Genomic DNA, 24,449 nt, shown 5'->3' with positions numbered 1-24,449 from the left:
TATACGGAATGAAAGGGGGGGGGGTGACTGTGTTAAAAATGAAGAAATGCCACAAACTCAACAAACATCCTCTTACCAAACCACTTTGTTGCAAGGTCGAACACACGTGAGCAGACAATTTCTTGAATGACGGAGGACTTGAGTGAGAGAAAGAGGTGACATTGAGAGGTTAAAGCTCCACCTGATGCTTCTAACAACTTTTTTTTTTGGTTGCTTTTTTTGCAGAGTCAAACAGGTGAAGAAGAGCTAGCTAAAACAGAAGAAGAAGGGATCCATTATGGAGAGATCAACTTCTCCAAGCAGAGACCTGGACAGTCCTCTGACTCAGTGCAGGCCAGCAGAGAGCAGCAGGATATTGTGTATGAACAGGTCAAAGTGTCCTCGCCACAGACTGCTGACTGCCCAGAGGAGCTGTATGCTCAAGTGAAGAAGAAATGAGAGTTGTTTTGTTGTTTAAAGACAGATTACACTTTAGAGTAATTCATATAAACATAACTTTATTTTGTATTCATACATGCATTCATACAGGTTATTTTATGTCAGGAACAGATACTGAAGCCTTGATAGAACATTTTCACTGTTCACAGTTCAATGAAGAGAAGCTCAAAACTTCCTCATCCTGCAGCTTTTTTCATTTCTGTTATCAATATGTTCTGTGCTGACATAGCATAGCTGTTTTATTATTAGTCATGTAGATTTCAGATAAAAAGCTCCAAATAGGGAACAAGTCTAAAGAAATACAGTGAACGTGACACCAGAAGCAGTTCAGCACACACAGCAGCAGCGTAGAACAAGATTAGATTGAACCATAAGTTGTTTCTGTGTCATTTTGTTTTGTGATATTTTAAAAAGGGAAAAATCATTCTGTTCACTTTGTGCTGGATGTGTTTTGTTTTTAACCTCTCCTCTCTATTTTACCTTTTGTCACTTATATGAAGAAAATCATTTGAGTGTTTTATTCCTTTTTACTGCTACCTTTTCTACTGCTAACTTATTAACTCACATTTCGACCCCTCTGTTTCTCTGGACCACAGAGCTGACCTCCTGATGAGATCACTTGTTTGTAACAAGGTGTGAAGTATTTTAGAAGAAGGGATCCATTATGGAGAGATCCTAATGTATCCTAATGGATACAGTCCTCTGACTCAGTGCAGGCCAGCAGAGAGCAGCAGGATATTGTGTATGACCAGGTCAAAGTGTCCACGCCACAGACTGCTGACGGCCCAGAGGAGCTGTATGCTCAAGTGAAGAAGAAATGAGAGTTGTTTTGTTGTTTATAGACAGATTACACTTTAGTGCAATTCATGTTATACATGACTTTATTTTTTATTCATACAATATATACATACAAGTACTGGTTATGGTTAGAGTTTTGTGCATATACAGAACAGATGCAGTTACATCACTGCTTTCTGCCCTGGAGTCTTCTCTTACCAAGCACTGTAGCTCTTCCCAGTCCTCTGCCCTCTTGTGGTCACACAGAGAACTGTGAGCACAGACTGAAGAAGTGGTGACATGGAGTGTGTACATCCAGCTCTTAAAATATGTCAGTGTGTGCACATTAAGATTGTGCAGCAGCCCTCAGCCCACAATCCACAAATAGCCTGGTCTATTTAAAGGGTGACATCATTTTTATCAAAAAATTGTCTACATTTTTAATGAATGTGCTCTGTATGTACAGTACAAGCATACTGAGAGAAACATGTACTGAAATGTTCTTAAAATGTATTCTTTCACTGTGATACTTCCGTCACTCTTCATTTACCGTCAAATGAAAGTATTTTGTAGCAAAACCAAAAGAAGTTTAGGGGGAAGGTATCTCGTCCTTTTCTTTATGGTTAAGGTAAATTGTCATAATACATGATGTTAATTTAACATAATAAAATAACTGGCCTGGTTGCCTTAACGTTGTGAGGTGACTAAACTTGTTCTGAATAACTGGTTTAATTTTATTCTAACTCAGTCTAAATGATATAAAATTAAACTTAAATCTGCATTAATCTCTTTGGCTTCTTGAAGGCAGCAACAAACAAAGTGTAAACAGAATATTAAAAGACAGGTTCATAATTGTTTTGGGTTTTTTTTCTCTGCGGTAGCTAGCTGTGGCAGCTTCCGGTGGCAACCTCAGCTGCCGCGGCGGCATCTGAGGCTGTGTAGGCAGCTGCCACAGGATGAAGTGACTGTAATGATAGAAAATTATGACAGTAAAAACTGATTAAAATATTTGTTGAATGTCTGAATGCCAAAATCACCGGAAGAGGGAGGGGGTCTCCCCCCCCCCCCCCCCCCCCTTCTATATCCCCTCTCTCTCTCTGCAGAGGAAGTCGTTTTTCCCCTTAAACCTTTATTTCATCAGCTAACGAATTTATAAGAATAAGATTTAATTTTAATTTGAATACTTGCATTTTTTGTGAAAGGGAAATTGAAAGTTTGGAACATCTTTTTTTATTGTGTGGGTTTTTGTTGATAATAAAATGTGGACTTTGTTAAACACTTTGGTGCTATTTGGTATGTTTTTCATTCATAAATGTAGATATTATAAAATCAAACCGTGTTTAACCCATTGGAAGAATGAGTTAAAACTCTGGAGTAGTCTTGTTTTTTTAACTAAGTATTGTTAAAGAAAAGAAAGCCCTTAAATTATTGTCTTTATTTGAAACATTTAAATTAATATGAGATGGCACTGTGGTTTGTTTTGTTTTTTGTTTTTCATGCATGTACATCGCTGCCACGATTTGCGCTTGCTGTCACTTCACATTATAAGGTGAAACGTTTTATGTTATAACAAGAAACTATCACGTTATAACATGATTGATCCGTTGTGGTGTGGCAGCAATACGCTTCCGTAATGATGACAGGCTTGTTACTGGAAAAATCAAAGTGGTTCTCGTTCATAAGGATTCAGCAGTATATTTAATTGCTGAAAAGTATCATGCCCTGTGTATTCCTGACATGGGTGTTTACAGCCTCACACTGATGCAGACAAGCTACTGTTGTATTAATCAGGAGAATCTGCTAAATTATGATCCCTTGCAGTACACTGTTCATGGCACACCACTGATAATGCGTCACCATTCTTTCCCTCTGTTTCAGAATGATGACGAACTTGAGTGAAGAAATCAAAGAGATCATCTGCAAGACCTTGCCAAAGACATCTGAAGACATCCAGCGGCAAATAATATTGAAACTTCAGAGCTAGTCAAAAGAAGACTTAAAATATGCACAGCAGGAAGACTTCGCTGATCTGCTACCTGTTATCCAGCACCGAAAACTCCTAGATGCATTCAGATTAGGTAATATATGGCTAGTTTAGTGTGGCATTCAAGTTGGGATACACTAGTACTTACACAAATCTGGTATCAGGCTGATACCATAGTAACATAGGGTACAGGTATAGGGAATGACCATAATTAATTCATAAACAGTGGGAGCCAATTGTACCATAACAGAAACCGTACTCACTTTATTTAGTTCATTTTCATAAACATTTTAAAATGGCTTTCGCCTCATATTTAAATCAAATTGATGCTTTATATTGGACAGTTTTTTACATTGAACAGTCACTCAGGATGCTTCTTTGCTCTCTTTCACTCTCTTACTGTACCTCACACATTATCTATTTCTGGGTTAAGGGTGCACAATGTCGTTTTGGGCAAGAAATGTTAATGATCATCCACAAGAATCAGGGCCGTTCACACCAAACCAGACAATATTAAATAATAAAGACAATATTAAATAATATTGACATTGGCCCTATACATTATGCCCTGACAAGCAATTTAAGAATTTAAGTTGATCGCCAAGCAGACACTAATAGGCTATATATCTAATAACTGGATTGCAACAGCCGTGTTAAATCAGCAAACACCTCATTGAAAATATGAAGGATGAGGGAGTTGAGCTTCTCTTCATTGAACTGTGAACAGTAAAAAAGATATTTTCTGTGCAGGTTTCAGTACCTGTTTCTGACATAACTGACATAAAATAATATATTGTATGAATAAAAAATAAAGTGGTGTTTAATATGAATTGCATTGAAGTGTAATCTGTCTTTAAACGACAAAATAACTCTCATGTCTTCATCACTTGAGCATACAGCTCCTCTGGGCCGTCAGCAGTCTGTGGCGTGGACACTTTGACCTGGTCATACACAATATCCTGCTGCTCTCTGCTGGCCTGCACTGAGTCAGAGGACTGTCCAGGTCTCTGCTTGGAGAAGTTGATCTCTCCATAATGGATCCCTTCTTCTGTTTTAGCTAGCTCTTCTTCATCTGTTTGACCCTGCAAAACAAAAAGTGACCAAAAAAACAGTTGTTAGAAGCATCAGGTGGAGTTTTAACCTCTCAATGTCACCTCTTTCTCTCACTCAGCTCCCCCTGATAGACTGTAAAGATCACAATAAACTGTTTTCACAGCAGTGAAACATTGTATGTTGTTTCAAGAAATTGTGGACTCATTGTGGTTGCGACGTCTTCCACCTTGCACCAAAGCAGTTTGGTAAGAGGATGTCTGTTGAGTTTGTGACATTTCTTCATATTTAACACAGTTACTTATTTTCTCCACTCAGATGTGTTACATGATCTGGATGAGCTCATGTTGCATCTTTAAAACATTCCGTATAAACAGTGCATCAATGCTGTAAAGTAATGTTCAGTATTTTCCTACCTCAGTCTGTTGTGGATGTGTCGACTTAAACCACTTGAGAAAAATGAGAGTGCTGTACAGAAAAACAAAAAAACACATCAATGAAAAATATAGATTGAAACTGAGCTATGATTGGTCAGGCTCTACTGGCTGCCTGTGCACTTTAGAGTCCATTTTAAGATTATTTTATTTGTTCTTAGATCTTTAAATGGTCTGGCCCTGCTATACCTCTCTGAGCTCCTTCAGCTCCATGCTCCTGCTCGGTGCCTCAGGTCAGCTGATCTGCTGCTCCTGGAGGTACCGAGGTCAAAGCAGAGGCTCAGAGGGGATAGAGCATTTTCTGTTGCTGCTCCTAAACTATGGAATGAACTTCCTTTAGATATTAGACAAGCGTACTCAGTGTCCATTTTTTAAAACTCATCTAAAAACTCATTTTTATTCCTTGGCTTTCAACCGTGCATGAGACTCTGCTCCTGTTTTACTGTTTTATGGTTTGTTTTTAGTTATTGTTTTATTGTTTTTCATTTGTTTTAAAAACAATACACAATTATTTTAATATTTGTTTCGAAATAAATAAAGTTGAGTTGAGTTGGGTTGAGACGTGTGTGGTCAGACATTTAGAGAAGAAGTAACAGACCACAAACTGTTTCTCACTGTCTGTGTGGGCTTGGCTGGAATTATTAGTCTGAGTCATGATAGTTGCTATAGTTTGTGATGCTCACCACACACTGACAACCAGGAAGATGAGTATGATGATCCCAATGATTCCTCCAACAACTGCCCACTTTGGTTTTGCTTATAGAAAAAAGAAGAAACAATATAAGCATGATGACATTGTTGGCTTTACTCACTTCCCACTTTTCATCAATTAAAGTAACTTGGATCAGTACAGTCCTGCATTTACCTTTAATAGTCAGATGGATCTGTGATGACGACTGATTACCAACATCATTTGTGGCCAAACAGTAATAAACTCCTCCATCTGTCACATTGAAGCTGTAGAAGTCTCCTTCAGATACTTTCATGAGTCCATCTTTGTTGATCTTGAACCAGATGAAGTTGGCGGCAGGCTTGGCTCTGCTGGAGCAGGTCAGGTTCACCCAGCTACCTGGTGACACCAAACCTGATGGACTGATCATTGCTGAAGTGTCTTTAGGAGCATCTGAGGAAAATGTGACAGATTATTTTTATTTATTAAAAATCAGCTGATATCTCATAAATCATCATGTGCTGACAGGATCCAATAACAAACTCTGGTTGTCTTACATGAAACATTGAGAGTCTCTTTTCCCTCTGCTGACTTAACATTTTGTCCTTCATTCACAGAGTAGATGGAAGAACAGGTGATGGTGTATCCATCATCCTTGTCAGACAGAGTGATGGTCTTCTGGATTTTAGTGGTAAAGGTTCGATTTGTGTTCTCCTCTATTTTGTTGTGAGCGTCTTGTTGGAGATTCCAGGTGAGTTTAGGAGGGGAGTGTGGACAGGGAGTGAAAGCTGAGCAGGTTATAGTGACAGACTCCTTCTCCTTCAGCTTACCTGGGATTTCAATTGTGGGGCTCGGAGGAGAATCTGTGGTATAAAATCAAACACACACTTTACACTAAAGAATACAGTAAATGTTACAGATGTAGAGTACATGGTGTTTTTCAAGGCCAGCACTGACATTATTGCATTGCAACTGTGGTTTAATAGGTTTTGAGTACTGTGAACATTCATTGAGATGGTGACCATCAGAATCAGCAATCACAGACTGGTTTTTCTCACATTTCACCACAGCTGAGTTTACTTTGTAGTCTTCATCACATATTTAATATCACAGTAAGGTTAGGACCATGGTGTTTGCTGTTCAGACCAAAGCTGCAACTGATTTCATTTTTATTCTAAACAACAATATGACTGAAAAAACAAAACTATCTTACCTGTGACTGTTATATGAAGAGGATCACAAACAGCTGTTGCCTTGTATGGCTCGTTCTCTATTCTGAAGAAGTATTTGTCTGTATATGTTGTTTTTACATTGGAAAATACAGTGGTGCAGTTTTTCTCTTTCAGGTTTCCCGTAATTTTCAGTAAAATCATTGGATTGCTCTTAACATCCTTATTACTATTGAAAATGATATTCTCTTTTTTATGATCTTTTTTCATCCATATTCCAATTGTTTGTCTGCTGCCATCAAATTCTTCTGCTACTTTAGCACTAAAGTTACACGGGATTTGCAAACAAGATCCACTCAGTGCTTCCATCTTCAGTGGTGCAGTGATGAAGAGGTCTGAATCATCAGGACAAGCAGCCAAAGCACCTGTGAAATCAGATCATCATTAACATAAAGTAGAAAAATCTCCATGATGAGATGGTTCATGATACAATAAATACACTTCAGCAGCTGTATGTTGCATGTTTTTCTGTCTTGTAACAATTTTAAAATAAAACATTTAACTTTGCAGTCAGGATGTGAACAGTTGTAAGAAGTAGCTGATCTTTCTGCTTTGTTTCAGACTGTAAATGATTTGAGTAATGTCTCCAAATAAAAGTGAGTGAACAAACAGCTCACCTGGAAGAAAGAAGACACTCAGTAACATGTTGACTGTCAACATATTTGTAGACAGGACTGCCATCAATCTCATCATCCTGAATTACAAACATAGTTATATTTCATTCTTTAAATATCATGTTATTGAGCTTCCAAAGCCAAAACAATGTACACAATTTCAAACAATTTCTTTTAAACATATTATGCAGGTTTTGTGATCATACAAGTTATTTTAAACCAAATTATCATATACATATATACACATATTCAAACCAGACAAAGTAAATCTGCACAATTGCACAATGCATTATAATATTCAATGTAAATTATACCATAGTAGTGTGATTATGCTGTCTGTTAATGGTAAAATGTTCAGTAAGTTAAGATAATATATAAAAATATTTTCCACTTCAGTTTAGGAGGAATAACAAAATAATAAAAACTCTCTGGGTTAAAAACTAAGAAGGTCTTACCCAAGTGGTCCACATCAAAAGCAAAATCCTTTGACTGGGGATTTCAAGTGGAAATAGTTCAGTTTATACAACTGAGCTGTCGTGCAACAGACCAAATAACCAACTTCCCTCTTTAGCTTTCGCAATTTAAAACTAAGTCAACTTCCTATGTTTGAAGATCTGCAAAAAAAGTCAATTTGGTTTTGTGGTAAAGCTGCTGTAGATCAGCTCACCTGAGTGATATAAATATTTGACAAATACAAATTATTCTTGCCCTTACTTCTCATATCTAGTATTTAACCCATTTTAACCGTTTGAATTCCTGCCAAGGCCAGGTTCCTCTGCATGTTCCAGGTCCTTTGCACCATTACTAGTTTACATCCCATTACCTTCTTTGGCACAACTTCACTGTTTCATCAGCCACGTACAAACATCATTGTTGAAACACTCGTATCACCATCTAGAATGTCGAGACAAGAGGTTCCTTTTAAAGTTTTATTTCAGTCTTTATTCTCTTTATGTTCATGTATCAATCTATCAAGCCCTTGTTTGGAAAGGATGTGTCCATCTATAGTCAGATACGACGAACAGTACAATTTAAATACAGCTTTATTTTGATTTGATTTTACACAAAAACATGCTTACTTAGAGATACACTGTGTTGACTGACATAATTGAAGACTTTTAGTTGAAACTGGCCTTTGTGATTGGAGGTTATCAAAAGCACCCTGTAGCTTGAAGAAGGCTTGATTTCTGGTGGTTGATGGTGGCATACAAAATGTTAACATAACATAACAATGCTGATTACACTTGGAAAATAACTATTATTTATTCATGTGTATGGTTGAGTTAGTTAAAAAGTTAAAAAGTATAAAGTTATATCCAAACGATAAAACCGATAAAACAGTTGACCAACTGGTTGAAGCACAAATATCATAGATTCCCATGATGTTGCTGTGCCTCTAGTTGAGTCTGCCCTCATGCCTCTATCCTTCAGATAAAAAAGGAGAGCTCAAAAGCCATAGAGTTATAGTTTGTAGGCATAATGTAAAACAAAGTAAACTTAGAGCCATCTGAAGTGAACTGAGTACAAGAGGGATGCACAGATAAAGCACCCACCCAGTGCCCATCCACTGCCATTTTGTATGAAAGAAATTTTGTATCTTCACACTCATTGGGCTCAAATGGAGGCCCACAAAGAGCCACCATGTAGAGGGCCCTGCACATCAGATGTAATCCATGGCAACTCTGAGCTAGTTGAGAAGAGGTGCCAGTGGACTGTTGGGGGGCATCCCTGTCCCAAGCTCTGCCAGGCACATGGTTTGATATATCTGAAGCATAGTGATAGCTCTAACAATAGACAGAAGTTTATTTCTATGACTTTTAATAAGGACAGCTTCAGGATAAAACCAGGGGTTTGATGTATTCTTTAAATTTTATGAGAAGCATAACTGTCAGTAGTATGAGTAAAAATTATGTAGCTTTGAGTTTTAGTATTAAAAAATGTATGCTTTCCAATGTTAGAGTGTTCATCAGGGAAATTCTGTGTTATATAGTGTTTGAAATAAATGCTGATAAGGTAGCAGTCACTGATCTAGAACAAGAACACCAGAGTTTGAGTTTGAATTTATTTACATTCATGCTCACATGTGCCATCTGAATAATAGCAGAATTTACAATAATAACAGGAGACATATCGATGCAAATACAAACTGTATATACATTTAAAATACACAAAAAGCAGGTATACAACACAGATAATGATGTTCTCAAGTCTGAGCTTGACTTCACAGATACAAAGCCATTTGGATGTTGAAATACTTAAGCTATCTTTTCAGTTCTGTGTTGTACAGCCTGACTACTGTAGGCAGAGTTGCTGCTTTCACCATGTTTGTTCTGCATGTAATGTGTGTAAAATTGTCAGCAGCCTGTTTGTATCATCTGCTTTTGTCTGAGGGAGCCAGTCATGGAGTGGGTGTTGTGCGTGTATCATATATTTAATCAGCTGATTGGCTGCCTGCTCCTTCCTGCTCTGAAGCAATGGGAGTTGCAATGATGGGGACATCGCTATGCTTCAGATATGGCCTAACCACAGCAGTATAGATTGTAAGAAGTGCCTCGCAGGACAGGCTGTGTCTGGCTAGAACATTCAGAAATTGACGCCATTTAGAGGCTTTTCTCATGACCTGTTATGTGAGTATCCCCAAGTACTTGGTGGTGGTCACAACCGGAACTTCCTTATACTGGAGAAACAAAGGAGCTGGCTGTGGTAGGTTTATCGAGAAGTAGGGTTTCAGTCAAGACAAAGATTTTTAAGCCTGTCTGATTTGCTTCATAACTAGTCAAGGTTATAATAAGTAGCTCAGAGGATACGTAAGTTGACCACAAGTTCTTAATATCTTCCAGAGCTTCACTGCCTGCAGAGAGGAGGCGATAAATTCCAACAGTGTTCCCCCAACAGATCCAGAGCAATGTAGTCAAATATGACATTTAACAGCGATGATGAGTTAAGAAGATGAAAAGAGAAACTATTCCTTGCATACATTAGTACGCCATCTCCTTCATCACATCTTAATGAGTTATATCTAGTAACAGTTACACATTCATTAGGAACTTTGGCACTGAGTCAGTTTCTTTGATGGACAACAGTGTCACCTAGTGGTGATTAATGAAAACACAACAATGATAATTTATTTATCACTTCTGCAGGTAGATGGTGACAGAAAATATCCAACTACTATTTTATGGAGTGTGTTATTGTTCTAGAAATTATATAAATAGAGAGGAAACACACCGTGAGGTCCAGCTGATGGAAAAAATAGACTCGAGTGTCCTTCAGTCTTTATCTTTCGACATCAGGTTCTGTCTTTCTCATTCTTGTTCTGTTTCATCTTTTTTTGATCAATTCTTAATCCCTCACATTCACTGCTTCTGATTTCCTAAATTCTGTCTCTTCTTACACTCTCTTCTGCCTCTCACTCTGCTCTCTTTCTCCATCTCTTCCTTCGGCCCAGTCTGCAGCATTAGTTTTTGCTATAATTGGTGATTAAGAATCTTTTGCCTTTCTGTTTCATTTTCTGTCAAAGGACTCATCCATTTGAACTATTGAACCTAGTTTGAAACACAGGAGTTTCATTCATTTCTGACTCTATTGCTGTTAAACTTTACCTCCAGATGCACCAGCAGCTCTCTGTGTTGTGTTGCAGGCTGACAGTGACCCTCAGTGACTGGATGTGAATATGAATTAGGGATTTTTTTTCTATTTCAATATTGTTCTGTTACAGTAATGGAAGACACAAGCAAGTCATTTATATTTTTCACACTGGGCTATTTCAATTTGTATAGTCTATGCATTTTAAAATAAGAGAAAGAAGAAACACTGTCTTTATCTTCAGTTTTACATACATATAAATTAAAAATGAATAATACAGTGGACTGTTCATGTGAACTCACTAATAAGAAACCTATTCGATCCAGTATTCGATCTAGTCTAGACCTGATGAATGTAGATTAAATAGTTCAAAACATCATCCTGTATTGTACATTTCAGTATTTTATCACCTTTCTCAACTTTAACCTCCTTCAAACAAAACACTGAATTTCTGCAAACTCTAACAACTGATGAAGCCTTTTGTTTCCATGAGAATGTACAAGTCCAGTTGCTCTTGACTCAACACTTTTTTTATAGACAACTTTATTCAGCTGTAGATAGACAGGAAACATGGGAGAGAGGGGGGGTATAAGATGCAGCCAAGGACCTCCGGCCGGGATTCGAACCGGGGTTGGCTGCGTATGTGGCATGCACTCGACCACCTGCGCACCCTGACTCAACACTTTTGAATTATAGCATCACCTGGATGACTCAGATCTTCACAGGCATTAAGTGCCCTGCTTGTAGTGTTCAGTATCTGATATTGAAAAAACCCTCTGTTGATCTATGAGCATTTTATTAATGACTGATAAACATATGAAGGAGTGAAAAATGATCACTGTGTGACACATTCGCATTTCATGTTTGATCATATGAACATATATGTTTAGTATAGTATTGCAAAAGATCTGTATACAAAGAAACATATTCTATAAATATAAATATCACAGTCAAGATATTCAAAATGATTTAAAATGGGTATCAGCCTACCACTGATTTGGTTGAAGAAATAAAGTTCTCCTTATCAAACAAGCCCACCACTACACAATGAGGAAAACACCTAATTGGTGTTTCTCAGTCAAAATGAGGCAATTTGTGTATTTTGGTAGGTTTCAAAAGAAATAAGTATGAACTTCCCTCTTCAGGTAAACCTCTCTTAGTTCACCATTTTTGGTCAACAGATATCATGTGACCTCAGAAACTAAAACATTGCACACAAACACTTTAAATGCAGCGCCCTATGAGGAAGGAAGTCAGATGTGATAACTTTAGTCTTCAAATTATGAATTCATTCTAAGAAACAAACACAACTCTTTGCAAATGGGTATGCTTAATCTTCTTTATTATTTATATGTATAAAATATATCACATGAATCATAATAGTTACACAATTGATCAGCTGAAAAGATCATGTTTATTTGCGCCGTAAATGTCACATTAACACATCTGTCATCTGAGGGTTAGGGTTATTCAGATGATAGAATAAGTGATAAAAAATGTTTTTCTGCTTAACACTGCATTAAATCAAGAAAATCAGAAAGTTTATATTTGAACAGTTTTTCATTTAAATAAATTATTAATGTATTATTTACATGGTCTAATTATCTTTTTGATATATTGAAAAAACATTGTTGCCATGAATAAGTCCAACATTACTAAAGAAGATGTTGTCATGTTGACTTTAGAAAAAGAAAGAAGAAATACACAACAGAAACAGAAACAAAAATACCGCAAGAGTCTTGGGTCATCCTACTGATGACATTAAATATTTACCTGGAGGAAGCAGTGATCTGCCTTCTTGTAAATGGCACACTAACACATGTAAATAAGGAATATCATGTAATTCCACTGATAGTGAACATGTTGTCGTCCTCTCCTTGTGGCTCATGATGACAACTCAAACACCCTGCTGACATTTTCTGCTGTGTCCTGTGGAAATGAAACAGCACAGAGACAGTGGGGTGTTAGTGATCTGTAGTGAATTTACTGCTGCTGAGAGTTTTATTCACTGTAGCCTACAGCTCAAAGTGACTTTTCAAAGTTATTGTCATGTCAAGTAATTTCTGTATCAAAAAGAAATGAAATGCGTGACTCTCAGTGAATGTGCAGAAAGTATAAAAAATAAATAAAAATAATGTGCAGAAAATATTAGTTCATTTCTAGCACAAAGTGTTTACAGAGCTTACAGTCATACACAAGTACCATCCATCAGAGAGGACCAAATGTGTCCACACTAGAGCTCCAACTCTAATTTCTTGCCTGTTCCTGTAACAAAGTATTGACTGTAAGCCCAGCTTTGATTCTGCAGATGAATGTGACTAAGATAAAGTGTGTGATTCTGGTTTAGGACAAGACAGCCATGCTCACTGCTCTATGAGGCTGTACTTTGACCATACTTTAAACTGACATTAGCATGCAAACATGCTCACAATGAGTATGCAGATGTTTATAAGGCTAAGGCATAATTTAGTATGTTAGCATGATAACATCTGTGAGTTAGTGTAATGGTTCAATAAAACAACACTTGTATTCAGAAGTAGGACAGGATAAGATATAAACAATGATTACTGAGTAGATCAGACAGCAACATACTGTAGCTGTGGGTCAGTCGATTGGGAACATTTCATGGTGGATTTTTAAAATTTAAACAGATTATTAATTTTTTATTACCTTCACTGGTTTGGTGGAGCGTCTTGTTCTAATCCACCTGGGGCAAAAGGAGGAAGACAGAAGTGATTTTAGTTCCTGCTGTGATAATAATGATCTATCTCAAACATCCAAACCACATTTAAAATCATATCAATTTTTCTGTAGTTGCAAATGATCAAAAAGTAGGCCTCACCACTCAAAGATGACCATTGTACTGACAAGCATTACAATTCCCACAGCCTTCACTATAATGTAGACCAATTTCCCATGACCTGTAACACAACACATGGTCATGATCCATTGAACCAACAATGTGACACTTTATTAATCTTCGTAGCAAAATGATCTTGGCTCTCCTAACACAAGATCAGTTGCTAATCATCTGTTGCCTTGAAATCTTTTCCTTCATTCACAGATCATCTGAAAGAACAGATGATGTTGTGCACCCACTTCTGGAGTCCCACATTCTACTGGATTCAGTACAGTCCTGTATTTACCTTTAATAGTCAGATGGATCTCTGATGACATCTGATTACCAACATCATTTGAGGCCACACAGTAATAAACTTCTAGTAAATCTGTCACATTGAAGCTGTAGAAGTCTCCTTCAGATACTTTCATGAGTCCATCTTTGTTGGTCTTGAACCAGGTGAAGTTGGCAGCAGGCTTGGCTCTGCTGGAGCAGGTCAGGTTCACCCAGCTACCTGGTGACACCAAACCTGATGGACTGATCATTGCTGAGGTGTCTTTAGGAGCATCTGAGGAAAATGTGACAGATTATTTTTATTTATTAAAAATCAGCTGATATCTCATGAATCATCATGTGCTGACATGATCCAATAACAAACTCTGGTTGTCTTACATGAAACATTGAGAGTCTCTTTTCCCTCTGCTGACTTAACATTGTGTCCTTCATTCACAGAGTAGATGGAAGAACAGGTGATGGTGTATCCATCGTGCTTGTCAGACAGAGTGATGGTCTTCTGGATTTTAGTGGTAAAGGTTCGATCTGTGTTCTCCTCTATTGTGTTGTGAGCGTCTTGTTGGAGATTCCAGGTGAGTTTAGGAGGGGAGTGTGGACAGGGAGTGAAAGCTGAGCAGGTTATAGTGACAGACTCCTTCTCCTTCAGCTCACCTGAGATTTCAATTGTTGGGCTCGGAGGAGAATCTGTGGTTTAAAATCAAACACAGACTTTACACTAAAGAATATGGAGGAATGAAATTAACTTAATACACGACTGATTTTCATTTTCCAAGCAAAAGCAGTCGATGACAATTTTTTAACTATTACTTTATATTTGTACAGGCAATATTATTAAAGATGTTTTGGTAATCATTTAGAATACAGTCCACAATGTACAGTGGCATTACTCCATAATTATAGTATAATCTTTTGTGCTAATGTTGTGCCAGTGCTATATCTACCAATACATATATTGGTAGAGATTAAACATTTTATTTCAAAATTACCTTATTACCAACATATTATCAACAAACAAACTGCATTCCTTCATAATTTTGGGGTACTTAAAATAATCACATGGTACATAACAATTTACAATTTCATTTAGCACACACTTTGAGTTGATACAAGTCTAGCAAGTATCAAGCCAGGAGAGAAGAATTGAGTCCAATAGGAAATATGTGCCAACAGGCAGTGCCTCTATGTTTAGTTCTGAACAAACGACCAGATGACAGCCTCTGTCATTCACTTCACCAAAAAACTTAATTATACAAATTGTTCCCCCCTTATTCCATAACTTCACATCTTGTTCCCCTGTACCAACATATATATATAGTATACGTACTGTGCATCATTAGAAACAAAAGATTACATTGTTTGTTTGTTTGTCATTTCAAATGACTAAATATTCAAATATGAATATTCCACTGTGAGTCAGGACATTACCACCAATGACTTTGTTCACAGGCTGGTTTCTCTCACATTTCACCACAGCTGAGTTTACTTCGTAGTCTTCATCACATACAGTATTTAATATCACAGTAAGGTTAGGAACATGGTGTTTGCTGTTCAGACCAAAGCTGCAACTGATTTCTTTTTTATTTTAAACAATGATATGACTGAAAAAAAAATATCTTACCTGTGACTGTTATATGAAGAGGATCACAAATGGCTGTTTTCTCAAATTGCTCGTTCTCAATTCTGAAGTAGTATCTGTTTGTATATGTTGTAGTTAAATTGGAAAATAGAGTGGTGCAGTTTTTCTCATTCAGGTTTCCAGTAATTTTCATTGGATAGGTGTTAACAGTCTGACTACTTTTGAAAATCACGTCCTTTGGATAGGTTTTAAATTTGTGATCCCTTTTCATCCACACTCCAAAGGTTGTTCTGCTGCCATCAAATTCTTCTGCTACTCTAACACTAAAGTTACACGGGATTTGCAAACAAGATCCACTCAGTGCTTCCATCTTCAGTGGTGCAGTGATGAAGAGGGCTGAATGTAAGGAACAAGCAGCCGAAGCACCTGTGAGATCAGATCATCATTAACATAAAGTAGAAAAATCTCCATGATGAGATGGTTCATGATACAATAAATACACTTCAGCAGCTGTATGTTGCATGTTTTTCTGTCTTCTAACAATTTTAAAATAAAACATTGAACTTTGCAGTCAGGATGTGAACAGTTGTAAGAAGTAGCTGATCTTTCTGCTTTGTTTCAGACTGTAAATGATTTGAGTAATGTCTCCAAATAAAAGTGAGTGAACAAACAGCTCACCTGGAAGAAAGAAGACACTCAGTAACATGTTGACTGTCAACATATTTGTAGACAGGACTGCCATCAATCTCATCACCTGGATTTACAAACACAACAATGCAGGAATATTTTTTCATTTCATCATGTTATGGAGTTTTTATTTATTTAATTAAAGCCAGTTCCTCTTTTAAAATTAACATCTTTAATCCAGGGATATAAACCTGCATGCCTACACTTAATATAATTTTTACTGCAAATTCTGAATCATACCAAAAGTAATGTGATTATTGTATCTGTTAATGGTAAAATATTGCAGTAACTAAAACAAAAAAGAAGATATATCAAATATTTTACTTTTAAATTCAGAAGGACTAACTAAATGATAAAAACTTTGGTTTAAAAAACTGAGGTCATCTTACCCACATCAGAAACACAGCTGCAGTAAAATCCTTTGACTGATGATCTCATGATAAAATTGTCCAGTTTAAGCTGAGCTATTTTGCAACAGACCAACTAACCAACTTCCCTTTTTAGTTTTTGCAGTTTAAAACTGAAGTAACCTTCCGTGTTTGAAGACGTACAGAGCAAGTCCATTTACTTTTGTTCAAAACTGCTGTAGATATATAAAGATATATGGTATAAAGATGTGTATGTCCTTATTGATGTTAAAAAGTTGAATATTTTGTGTCATTGGATTGTTGTCTATAATTATTATTAGTCCATTGTTTTGTTTTTTTGTTAAAATATTTGTTCACTTTCATGTCTTGTGCCTGAGCACCCCTAAAACTGAGATGGTGTATCTCAAGAGGTTTGTCCTGTTATTAAATTTGAAAGTGTGTGTGTGTGTGTGTGTGTGTGTGTGTGTGTGTGTGTGTGTGTGTGTGTGTGTGAGAGAGAGAGAGAGAGAGAGAGAGAGAGAAATACAAATACAAGCGGTAATCACCCTTACTGCTCACATTTTGTATTTGTATTAGTAACCTATAACAGTATTTTAACAAATTAAAATACTGACTTCATGTATTTTACACAAGTATTCTAGTTCCCAGTGTCGTTGCTGCTGCACAGTTATCACAACCTCTGTGCAAATGCTCAAACACAAATGGTAAAATATAAATGACATTCAAATGTAATCATTCCAAATTTATTCAAATTTCAATTCATCCTATACATTGGTTTATGACAAAATACCTGCAGAACTCATCCAGCCTCAGCTGTACTTAGTGCTGATTGTTAAAATAAACACAAAAAGTCAGTCTTGGTCTACAATACTATAATAATCAATTCATTTATTGTTGAGTTAATCAAATACAATTATTGACATTCAATGAAATTAAATAATTAGAGGACTAGAAAAGTGTGTTTTTCTAATCTGTTATTTGATGTCCATATTTATTATTAGAGCAGATTGCCTCTGTGAGAACCACACCCAACATTTGTTATTCTTTCCTGTTACTGGTGATTCAGAGACTCTTCATTATAAATGTAGCACTGTAATACAGAAGGAGGTAAGGAGTTTTCATTACAGTGCAATTAATGAACACTTTTGAATGTGTAAAAATATAATATGTTTTAACATTCACTTTTGCAGACTTAGACACAAACAGTTCAAATTTAAACAATCCTGCTTCTGGTGTATTTTAGACTTGTTTACCATTTAGAGCTTTGGGACTTTTATCTGTGTGTATCTGACATTTAAATAACAAATCAGACAACAACAGTTATGTAAGGTCAGCACACATTTATGAAGAAGTTGGTAATCGACATGAAAAAACCCTGCAAGATGAGAAAGTTTTGAGCTTTGTTTCTTTGAATTGTTGAGTGTGAAAATGACATTTTTCTATCCAGGCTCCAGTGTCTCTTTCTACATTAAACGACTAAAACAACCTTGGGTTTAGATTAAAAAAATATGGGTACATTTGACTTTAAACATTAAAATGTCTCTCATTTTTTCTTCACTTGAGCATACAGGTTTTCTGGACTCTCAGCAGTCTGTGTTAAGCTGATTGTTGGTTCAGACACTTTGACCTGGGCATACACCGTATCCTGCTGCTGTATGCTGTCCTGTACAGAGGATGGTTCAGATCTCAATTTGCAGAATTTAATCTCTCCATAATGGATGTTTTCTCCTCCTTCCTCTTCTTTTTCTTCTTCTGCTTTACTGGCTGGCTCTTCAACAGCTGGCTTGTCACCTGTTTGACCCTGCAAAAAATGTACCAATATGAGAAGTTTTGAGGAACTAAAGGGGGACCTTCATCTAGATTTGGAGAATCAAGTTCCAACAGGTAACTTCTTTCAATGTCTGACTTGGTTCCCACTTAAAGCAGCAAAGATCAGAACAATCTGCTGTTGCTAATGTTACATTATATGTTGTGCCACAAAAAAGCTAAGAGATAAATTTTCAACTCTTTTGTGCATTGTAAAGTCTTGGAGAGTGAATACTCAAAATGTTTTACCACAAAAGGTTACTAATAGGATGTTTAGTGTGTTTTCAAACTTCAAACTTTTCCCACCTGAGTTTGTTGTGAAGTAGGATTTGTCGACTGGGAATACCTCAAAGACACAAGAATGCTGTAAATAAAGGAAACATCTTGATTGTGACATGGTGACATGATGAAAATGAAGTACAGAAGAACACAGTTTATAAAGCTGAACAAAGGTAGGATATTGTAACCTTAGCACTGTAAGCGCAGATCCCAGCAGATCCCCCTACTAGACTCCATGGGTAATACTTCTCTAATCACACACATGCAATCACCCCCTGAAATTACAAGTCCTCAGTTGATGTGCATCTCACACTGTATATGAAGCAGTGTCTTACTGCCGCTAACTAGGCTGTCCAGTAAATACTCAAGTGGCAAGTGTAGGAGGAACAAGATCCATGAGTAGAGGGCTCTGCCTGTGCTTATAGAACTACAATGACATAACCTTCATAACTTTCACTCCATCTGACATAGGCTCTGTCCTCTACTGGACTTGATTAGTACAGTGGGCAGGCAGATCCTGATGAATGTTTGCACTGCTGACTCAGACCAGTTGGGGGATCCTTACCTGCACTCACAAAGCCAACCTAGGTGCTTTGATAGGGCTCTACCAGTCACTCCCTCTCAATAGCCCACAATGAGCTGTTCAGGGCACCAAAAGGGATTGGCACGATTCAACATAAGTGATCCCTATGAGCCTCTAGAGCGCTTCTCATGGCCTGCTGACATGAGCACCAATGACTGCATGACAGTCAAAGCTGTTACTACCACTCTCACGCTGCAGTCTGAAGACAGCCTGTCATAGAGCCTCTGTCTAGGTAACAGACAGAAGAGAGGCAGGGGTGCCAGCTGAGTGCTTCCTGCATTATGTAGCCTGTGTGACCAGCTGGACAAAGCAACTTGAGCTGCTATGTGGAACATAGCCTGCACTGATCTAATGCTTCCTCCCCTGCTGGTGATGCAGTGTCTCTTTTAAAGTGTTGTGGGAGATGGCTAAAGCAGTTGGGGTTTGTGGTGCTCTGCCCTGCCTGTGAGCTCTCTCCTTGCCGTGGCATTGCGGCAATGCACCTTGTCTACTCTCTGGTTTGAAGAAGGCGTGACTGGCAGATGACGGCTCATTGTGCTTTCTCCTCTTCCAGGCTCTTGGATGTTTGCGTTGGAGCCAGTTTGAAGCCCAGACTTATGGTGACATATTTTCTGTTTGGAGCAAGGGGCTTTTAAGTAAGGAGTGTGGTGTGTTGTCTTTCATGTTCTTTCATGCCGCGCTACCTCAGATCCAAGCATTAATTAAATGAATTAAAATGAGCAACTTCTGTTAAATTGTGCTAACAGGACATTATGATCAAGAAACATTAAACTCCTTAAACGATTATGACTCTATCTGTCAATCAACACCCACAGTGTAGACAAGTCTAAAAATCTTATTAATGGAGCAAAGATTTCCAAATGTACCACCAGCACACTTGATTGAGACCTCAATGACTTGTTAAAAATGAAGTGGACTCTTTTTAAATGGGAGTGTTTTGGATCCAGGGATTTTTTTGGAGCCAGTGACCGTCAGTGGAATTGCACTTTAAGGTACTTCCACATTGGCTTCAGCCTTAAAATACTACCTGATCATATCCCTATATCCAGTGGCGGAGCTAGACTTTTATCCTTGGGGTAGCAAGGGGGTGGCCAAGTGTATTTCAGGGGGGCAATGGTTTATAGACATAACGAGTGCTGCACAGCCTACCTGTTTATGTTGTGTTTACTATTTTTTTTTAAATTTCTACATGGACTTATGGATGTTGGTCTTGTCTTGTGTTGACATGTCATGACTGGTCATTTTTGTCTTATACTGTATACGTATACACACACACACACACACACACACACACACACACACTGTGATTATTTTTGGTGCAAAATTTACAAGTTAATTAAGGCTTATTGACCTTTCTTATATACACATGTAAGCAGTAATTTTCAATCATGCTTACGTAGCCACATACTAAGCAGACAAAAAGTGCAATTTTGAATGCAATTTGTAGTTTATTTATGTACAAAATGAATATGGTGCATTCTTCAACACCCTGATAACATAGAAACAGTGATCATCAAAGACTCCATCTGGGGGGGCAGTTGGGGTAGCCAATCAGATTTCGGGGGGGTCAATTGCTCCCCTAGCCACCCCTGTAGCTCCGCCCCTGCCTATATCTATCTCTCACTGTGTTTCCCATCTCTGTCCACTGACTGAACAAACCTCCCACCCAATAAAATATAAGGGGACCCACTTGTAAAAACACGGCTCCATAACTGTGGCCCCAAACTCCAGGAGACACCTGCAAGATCCTCTGTAAATGTGTTTGAAGGTATATTGACCTGAATTGCGTCTTCTTCACTCAGTTTCTTTCCAAACATTCAGCACAACATCCTGTGGTCTACAGTGACCTCTAGTGGGTAAATACTAACTAAATATACACAGTATCTTTTTGGATAACCTCTGTCCAACTTTTTGTGCCAACATATACCACATAAAGATCCTTGAAATTGCATATATACTCTTTCTTCTTCATTAAATCCAGAATATATAAATATGCAAATATGCATTTTTTCATTTCAGACATTTAACTGCTGAGTAAAGAGGGGCTTGAAGTAATGCTATTTTTGGAAGGATTGTAATTAATTAAGGAGCAATGAGAGCATTTGTGTAATGACAGTATTATAGCTTTCTCTTTGAGGTGTCTGTACAATGAGAGCCAGTGTGTCATATTGTATGGTGAAGTTTATAATAAAGTTGTTTTGGGTTGTTTTTTTGTTTATTTTTTTTTTACAAAGTCAAGGGATAAGGAGGTTAAGGACTGCCAGATCACAAAATCATCTGTGGCTTTATCTTGAATGTGGCTGCGGCTGAAATTCCCGAGCCAGAAAATGAGTCATGTTATCTGCTATAATTTGTTATACTTACTACACACAAACAACCAGGCAGATGAGTATGATGATCCCAATGATTCCTCCCAGAACTGCCCCCCACTGAAAAGATCCATGAGGCATTTCTGGTTCTGCTCATGAACACAAAAGCAATGTAAGTGATTAAACAAAATCAAAGGTTAAATGTGGACATATCACAGATGGTGTACTGATTTTTGATGTTCCACAGTAGAGTGGATTAAACACAGTCCTGCATTTACCTTTAATAATCAGATGGATCTGTGATGACGACTGATTACCAACATTATTTGTGGCCACACAGTAATAAACTCCTCCATCTGTCACATTGAAGCTGTAGAAGTCTCCTTCAGATACTTTCATGAGTCCATCTTTGTTGGTCTTGAACCAGGTGAAGTTGGCGGCAGGCTTGGCTCTGCTGGAGCAGGTCAGGTTCACCCAGCTACCTGGTGACACCAAACCTGATGGACTGATCATTGCTGAGGTGTTTTTAGGAGCATCTGAGGAAAATGTGACAGATTATTGTTATTTATTAAAAATCAGCTGATATCTCATGAATCATCATGTGCTGACATGATCCAATAACAAACTCTGGTTGTCTTACATGAAACATTGAGAGTCACTTTTCCCTCTGCTGACTTAACATTGTGTCCTTCATTCACAGAGTAGATGGAAGAACAGGTGATGGTGTATCCATCGTGCTTGTCAGACAGAGTGATGGTCTTCTGGATTTTAGTGGTAAAGGTTCGATCTGTGTTCTCCTCTATTGTGTTGTGAGCGTCTTGTTGGAGATTCCAGGTGAGTTTAGGAGGGGAGTGTGGACAGGGAGTGAAAGCTGAGCAGGTTATAGTGACAGACTCCTTCTCCTTCAGCTCACCTGAGATTTCAATTGTTGGGCTCGGAGGAGAATCTGTGTTTAAAATCAAACACACACTTTACACTAAAGAATATGGGGGAATGAAATTAACTTTATACACGACTGATTTTCTTTTTCAAGCAAAAACAGTGGATGACAATTTTGTAACTATTACTTTATATTTGTACAGACAATGTTATTAAAGATGTTTTGGTAATCATTTAGAATACAGTCCACAATATACAGTGGCATTACTCCATAATTATAGTATAATCTTTTGTGCTAATGTTGTGCCAGTGCAATATCTACCAATATATACTGTAGGTACAGATTGAAAATTTTATTTCAAAATGACCAACATATTATTTACAGCTAAACTAAAAATAATTAAATGTTTTCTCCAAATCTTTACCAATTTGTAAAAACCACACTGAGTATTGTGAACATTCATTGAGACAGTGACTGTCAGAATCAGCAAGACTAATTCATTTAGATTATGTTCTTCAATAAATATGGAGGAGTGAAAATAACTTGATACACACATGATTTCAATTTTCGAGCAAAAAACAGTAGACAATGACAATTTAGTGACTCTCACTGTATAGTTGTGTAGAAAGTTAAGAAAAAAATTAAGAATTTGTGTCTGTTAGAATCAGCAATTTAAGCAAACTAACACATATTTTGTCCATTCATGAATATGGAGGAGTAAAAATAACTTCACTGATTTCCCTTTTCAAGCAAAAACAGTAGATGACAAAAGTTTGGGGACTTTTACTGTATAGTCATGAAGTTTTGTTTCAAATTAATAAATATTAAAGTATTATTCGGTGGTGAGTCGGGATATTCAAACCAACGACTATCTACTCACAGGCTAGTTTTTACTTTACAGTTTACTTTGTAGTCTTCATCACATATTTAATATCACAGTAAGGTTAGGACCATGGTGTTTGCTTTTCAGACCAAAGCTGCAACCGATTTCTTTTTTATTCTGAAAAACAATACGACTGAAAAAACAAAACTATCTTACCTGTGACTGTTATATGAAGAGGATCACAAACAGCTGTTGCCAAGAATGGCCTGTTCTCAATTCTGAAGTAGTATATGTCTGTATATGTTGTGGTTAAATTGGAAAATAGAGTGGTGCAGTTTTTCTCTTTCAGGTTTCCAGTAATTTTCATTGGATAGGGGTTATCAGCCTGACTACTTTTGAAAATTTCATTCTCTTTTTTATGATTATTTTTCATCCATATTCCAATTGTTTCTCTGCTGCCATCAAATTCTGTTGCTACTCTAGCACTAAAGTTACACGGGATTTGCAAACAAGATCCACTCAGTGCTTCCATCTTCAGTGGTGCAGTGATGAAGAGGTCTGAATCATCAGGACAATCAGCCAAAGCACCTGTGAGATCAGATCATCATTAACATAAAGTAGAAAAATCTCCATGATGAGATGGTTCATGATACAATAAATACACTTCAGCAGCTGTATGTTGCATGTTTTTCTGTCTTGTAACAATTTTAAAATAAAACATTTAACTTTGCAGTCAGGATGTGAACAGTTGTAAGAAGTAGCTGATCTTTCTGCTTTGTTTCAGACTGTAAATGATTTGAGTAATGTCTCCAAATAAAAGTGAGTGAACAAACAGCTCACCTGGAAGAAAGAAGACACTCAGTAACATGTTGACTGTCAACATATTCACAGAAGGAAACCTGGGCCCTGGATTTGCAAACACAATAAAACTGTTAGTTTTGTCATTTTCTTTTACTTGTGTGACTTGTGAAGGTTTTTTTGTTTGTTTGTCAGTTTAATTCAAATAAGTACACAAATACAATACATAATGCATCTTCCAGTTAAGTACACACACACAACAAGAACAATAACACTCCTGTTGAAAGAGCCAAAAAGGAAAGTGTTCCTTACCAAAGAAGCCCACGGTTTAACAATGAGGGATAGTCTTATAAATCTGATTTGAAGTAAGACGATTTGTAAATGTCGGCAGATTGTGAGCAACTTCCCTGTTCTGTTAAACTTCTC

The 24,449-nt window shown here is 37.3% G+C and overlaps 3 protein-coding genes across 3 annotated transcripts in view; 1 reads left to right on the top strand and 2 right to left on the bottom strand.

The window, feature by feature from the left end:
* LOC128382343 (sialoadhesin-like) overlaps positions 1-1,259 on the top strand; it is a 33,673-nt gene extending 32,414 nt beyond the window's left edge. Inside the window, exons 10-11 of the mRNA XM_053342342.1 lie at positions 226-423; positions 1,137-1,259. Of these exons, the coding sequence (XP_053198317.1) occupies positions 226-423; positions 1,137-1,259 (321 nt within the window). The remainder of the gene's footprint in view (positions 1-225; positions 424-1,136) is intronic.
* Positions 1,260-4,071: 2,812 nt separating this feature from the next.
* LOC128382342 (sialoadhesin-like) lies at positions 4,072-16,232 on the bottom strand. The gene is made up of 9 exons (XM_053342341.1): positions 16,169-16,232; positions 15,533-15,916; positions 14,293-14,598; positions 13,928-14,188; positions 5,911-6,216; positions 5,549-5,806; positions 5,367-5,439; positions 4,666-4,717; positions 4,072-4,281 (listed from the first exon to the last, which is right to left on the bottom strand). The coding sequence occupies exons 1-9, from the start codon at positions 16,230-16,232 to the stop codon at positions 4,072-4,074; spliced, it is 1,914 nt and encodes a 637-aa protein (XP_053198316.1).
* A 1,856-nt stretch (positions 16,233-18,088) lies between these two features.
* LOC128382341 (vascular cell adhesion protein 1-like) lies at positions 18,089-24,108 on the bottom strand. Its single transcript, XM_053342340.1, has 6 exons — positions 24,066-24,108; positions 23,442-23,813; positions 22,163-22,468; positions 21,787-22,058; positions 21,592-21,642; positions 18,089-18,346 (listed from the first exon to the last, which is right to left on the bottom strand). Exons 1-6 carry the CDS (start codon positions 24,106-24,108, stop codon positions 18,089-18,091), a joined length of 1,302 nt encoding a protein of 433 aa, XP_053198315.1.
* Positions 24,109-24,449: the final 341 nt, after the last annotated feature.

Source organism: Scomber japonicus, chromosome 21 (genome assembly GCF_027409825.1).
Source record: "Scomber japonicus isolate fScoJap1 chromosome 21, fScoJap1.pri, whole genome shotgun sequence".
NCBI lineage: Eukaryota > Metazoa > Chordata > Actinopteri > Scombriformes > Scombridae > Scomber > Scomber japonicus.
Note: the sequence above shows the minus strand (reverse complement) of the source record. Positions and strands in the feature narration are given on the sequence as shown.

What these genes read in the sequence shown, in the direction of transcription:
- LOC128382341 (XM_053342340.1), bottom strand. Translation starts at nt 24,108, where the DNA reads ATGTTGACAGTCAACATGTTACTGAGTGTCTTCTTTCTTCCAG. An exon ending in TCTTCATATAACAGTCACAG is followed by an intron (nt 22,469 to 23,441) that starts GTAAGATAGTTT and finishes TTTTAAACACAG; the next exon opens with ATTCTCCTCCGAGCCCAACA. An exon ending in TCATCATACTCATCTGCCTG is followed by an intron (nt 18,347 to 21,591) that starts GTTGTTTGTGTG and finishes CATTTTTTGCAG; the next exon opens with GGTCAAACAGGTGACAAGCC.
- LOC128382342 (XM_053342341.1), bottom strand. Translation starts at nt 16,232, where the DNA reads ATGGCAGTCCTGTCTACAAATATGTTGACAGTCAACATGTTACTGAGT. An exon ending in AGAGACTCTCAATGTTTCAT is followed by an intron (nt 5,807 to 5,910) that starts GTAAGACAACCA and finishes CATTTTCCTCAG; the next exon opens with ATGCTCCTAAAGACACTTCA. An exon ending in GATCCATCTGACTATTAAAG is followed by an intron (nt 5,440 to 5,548) that starts GTAAATGCAGGA and finishes TTTTTCTATAAG; the next exon opens with CAAAACCAAAGTGGGCAGTT.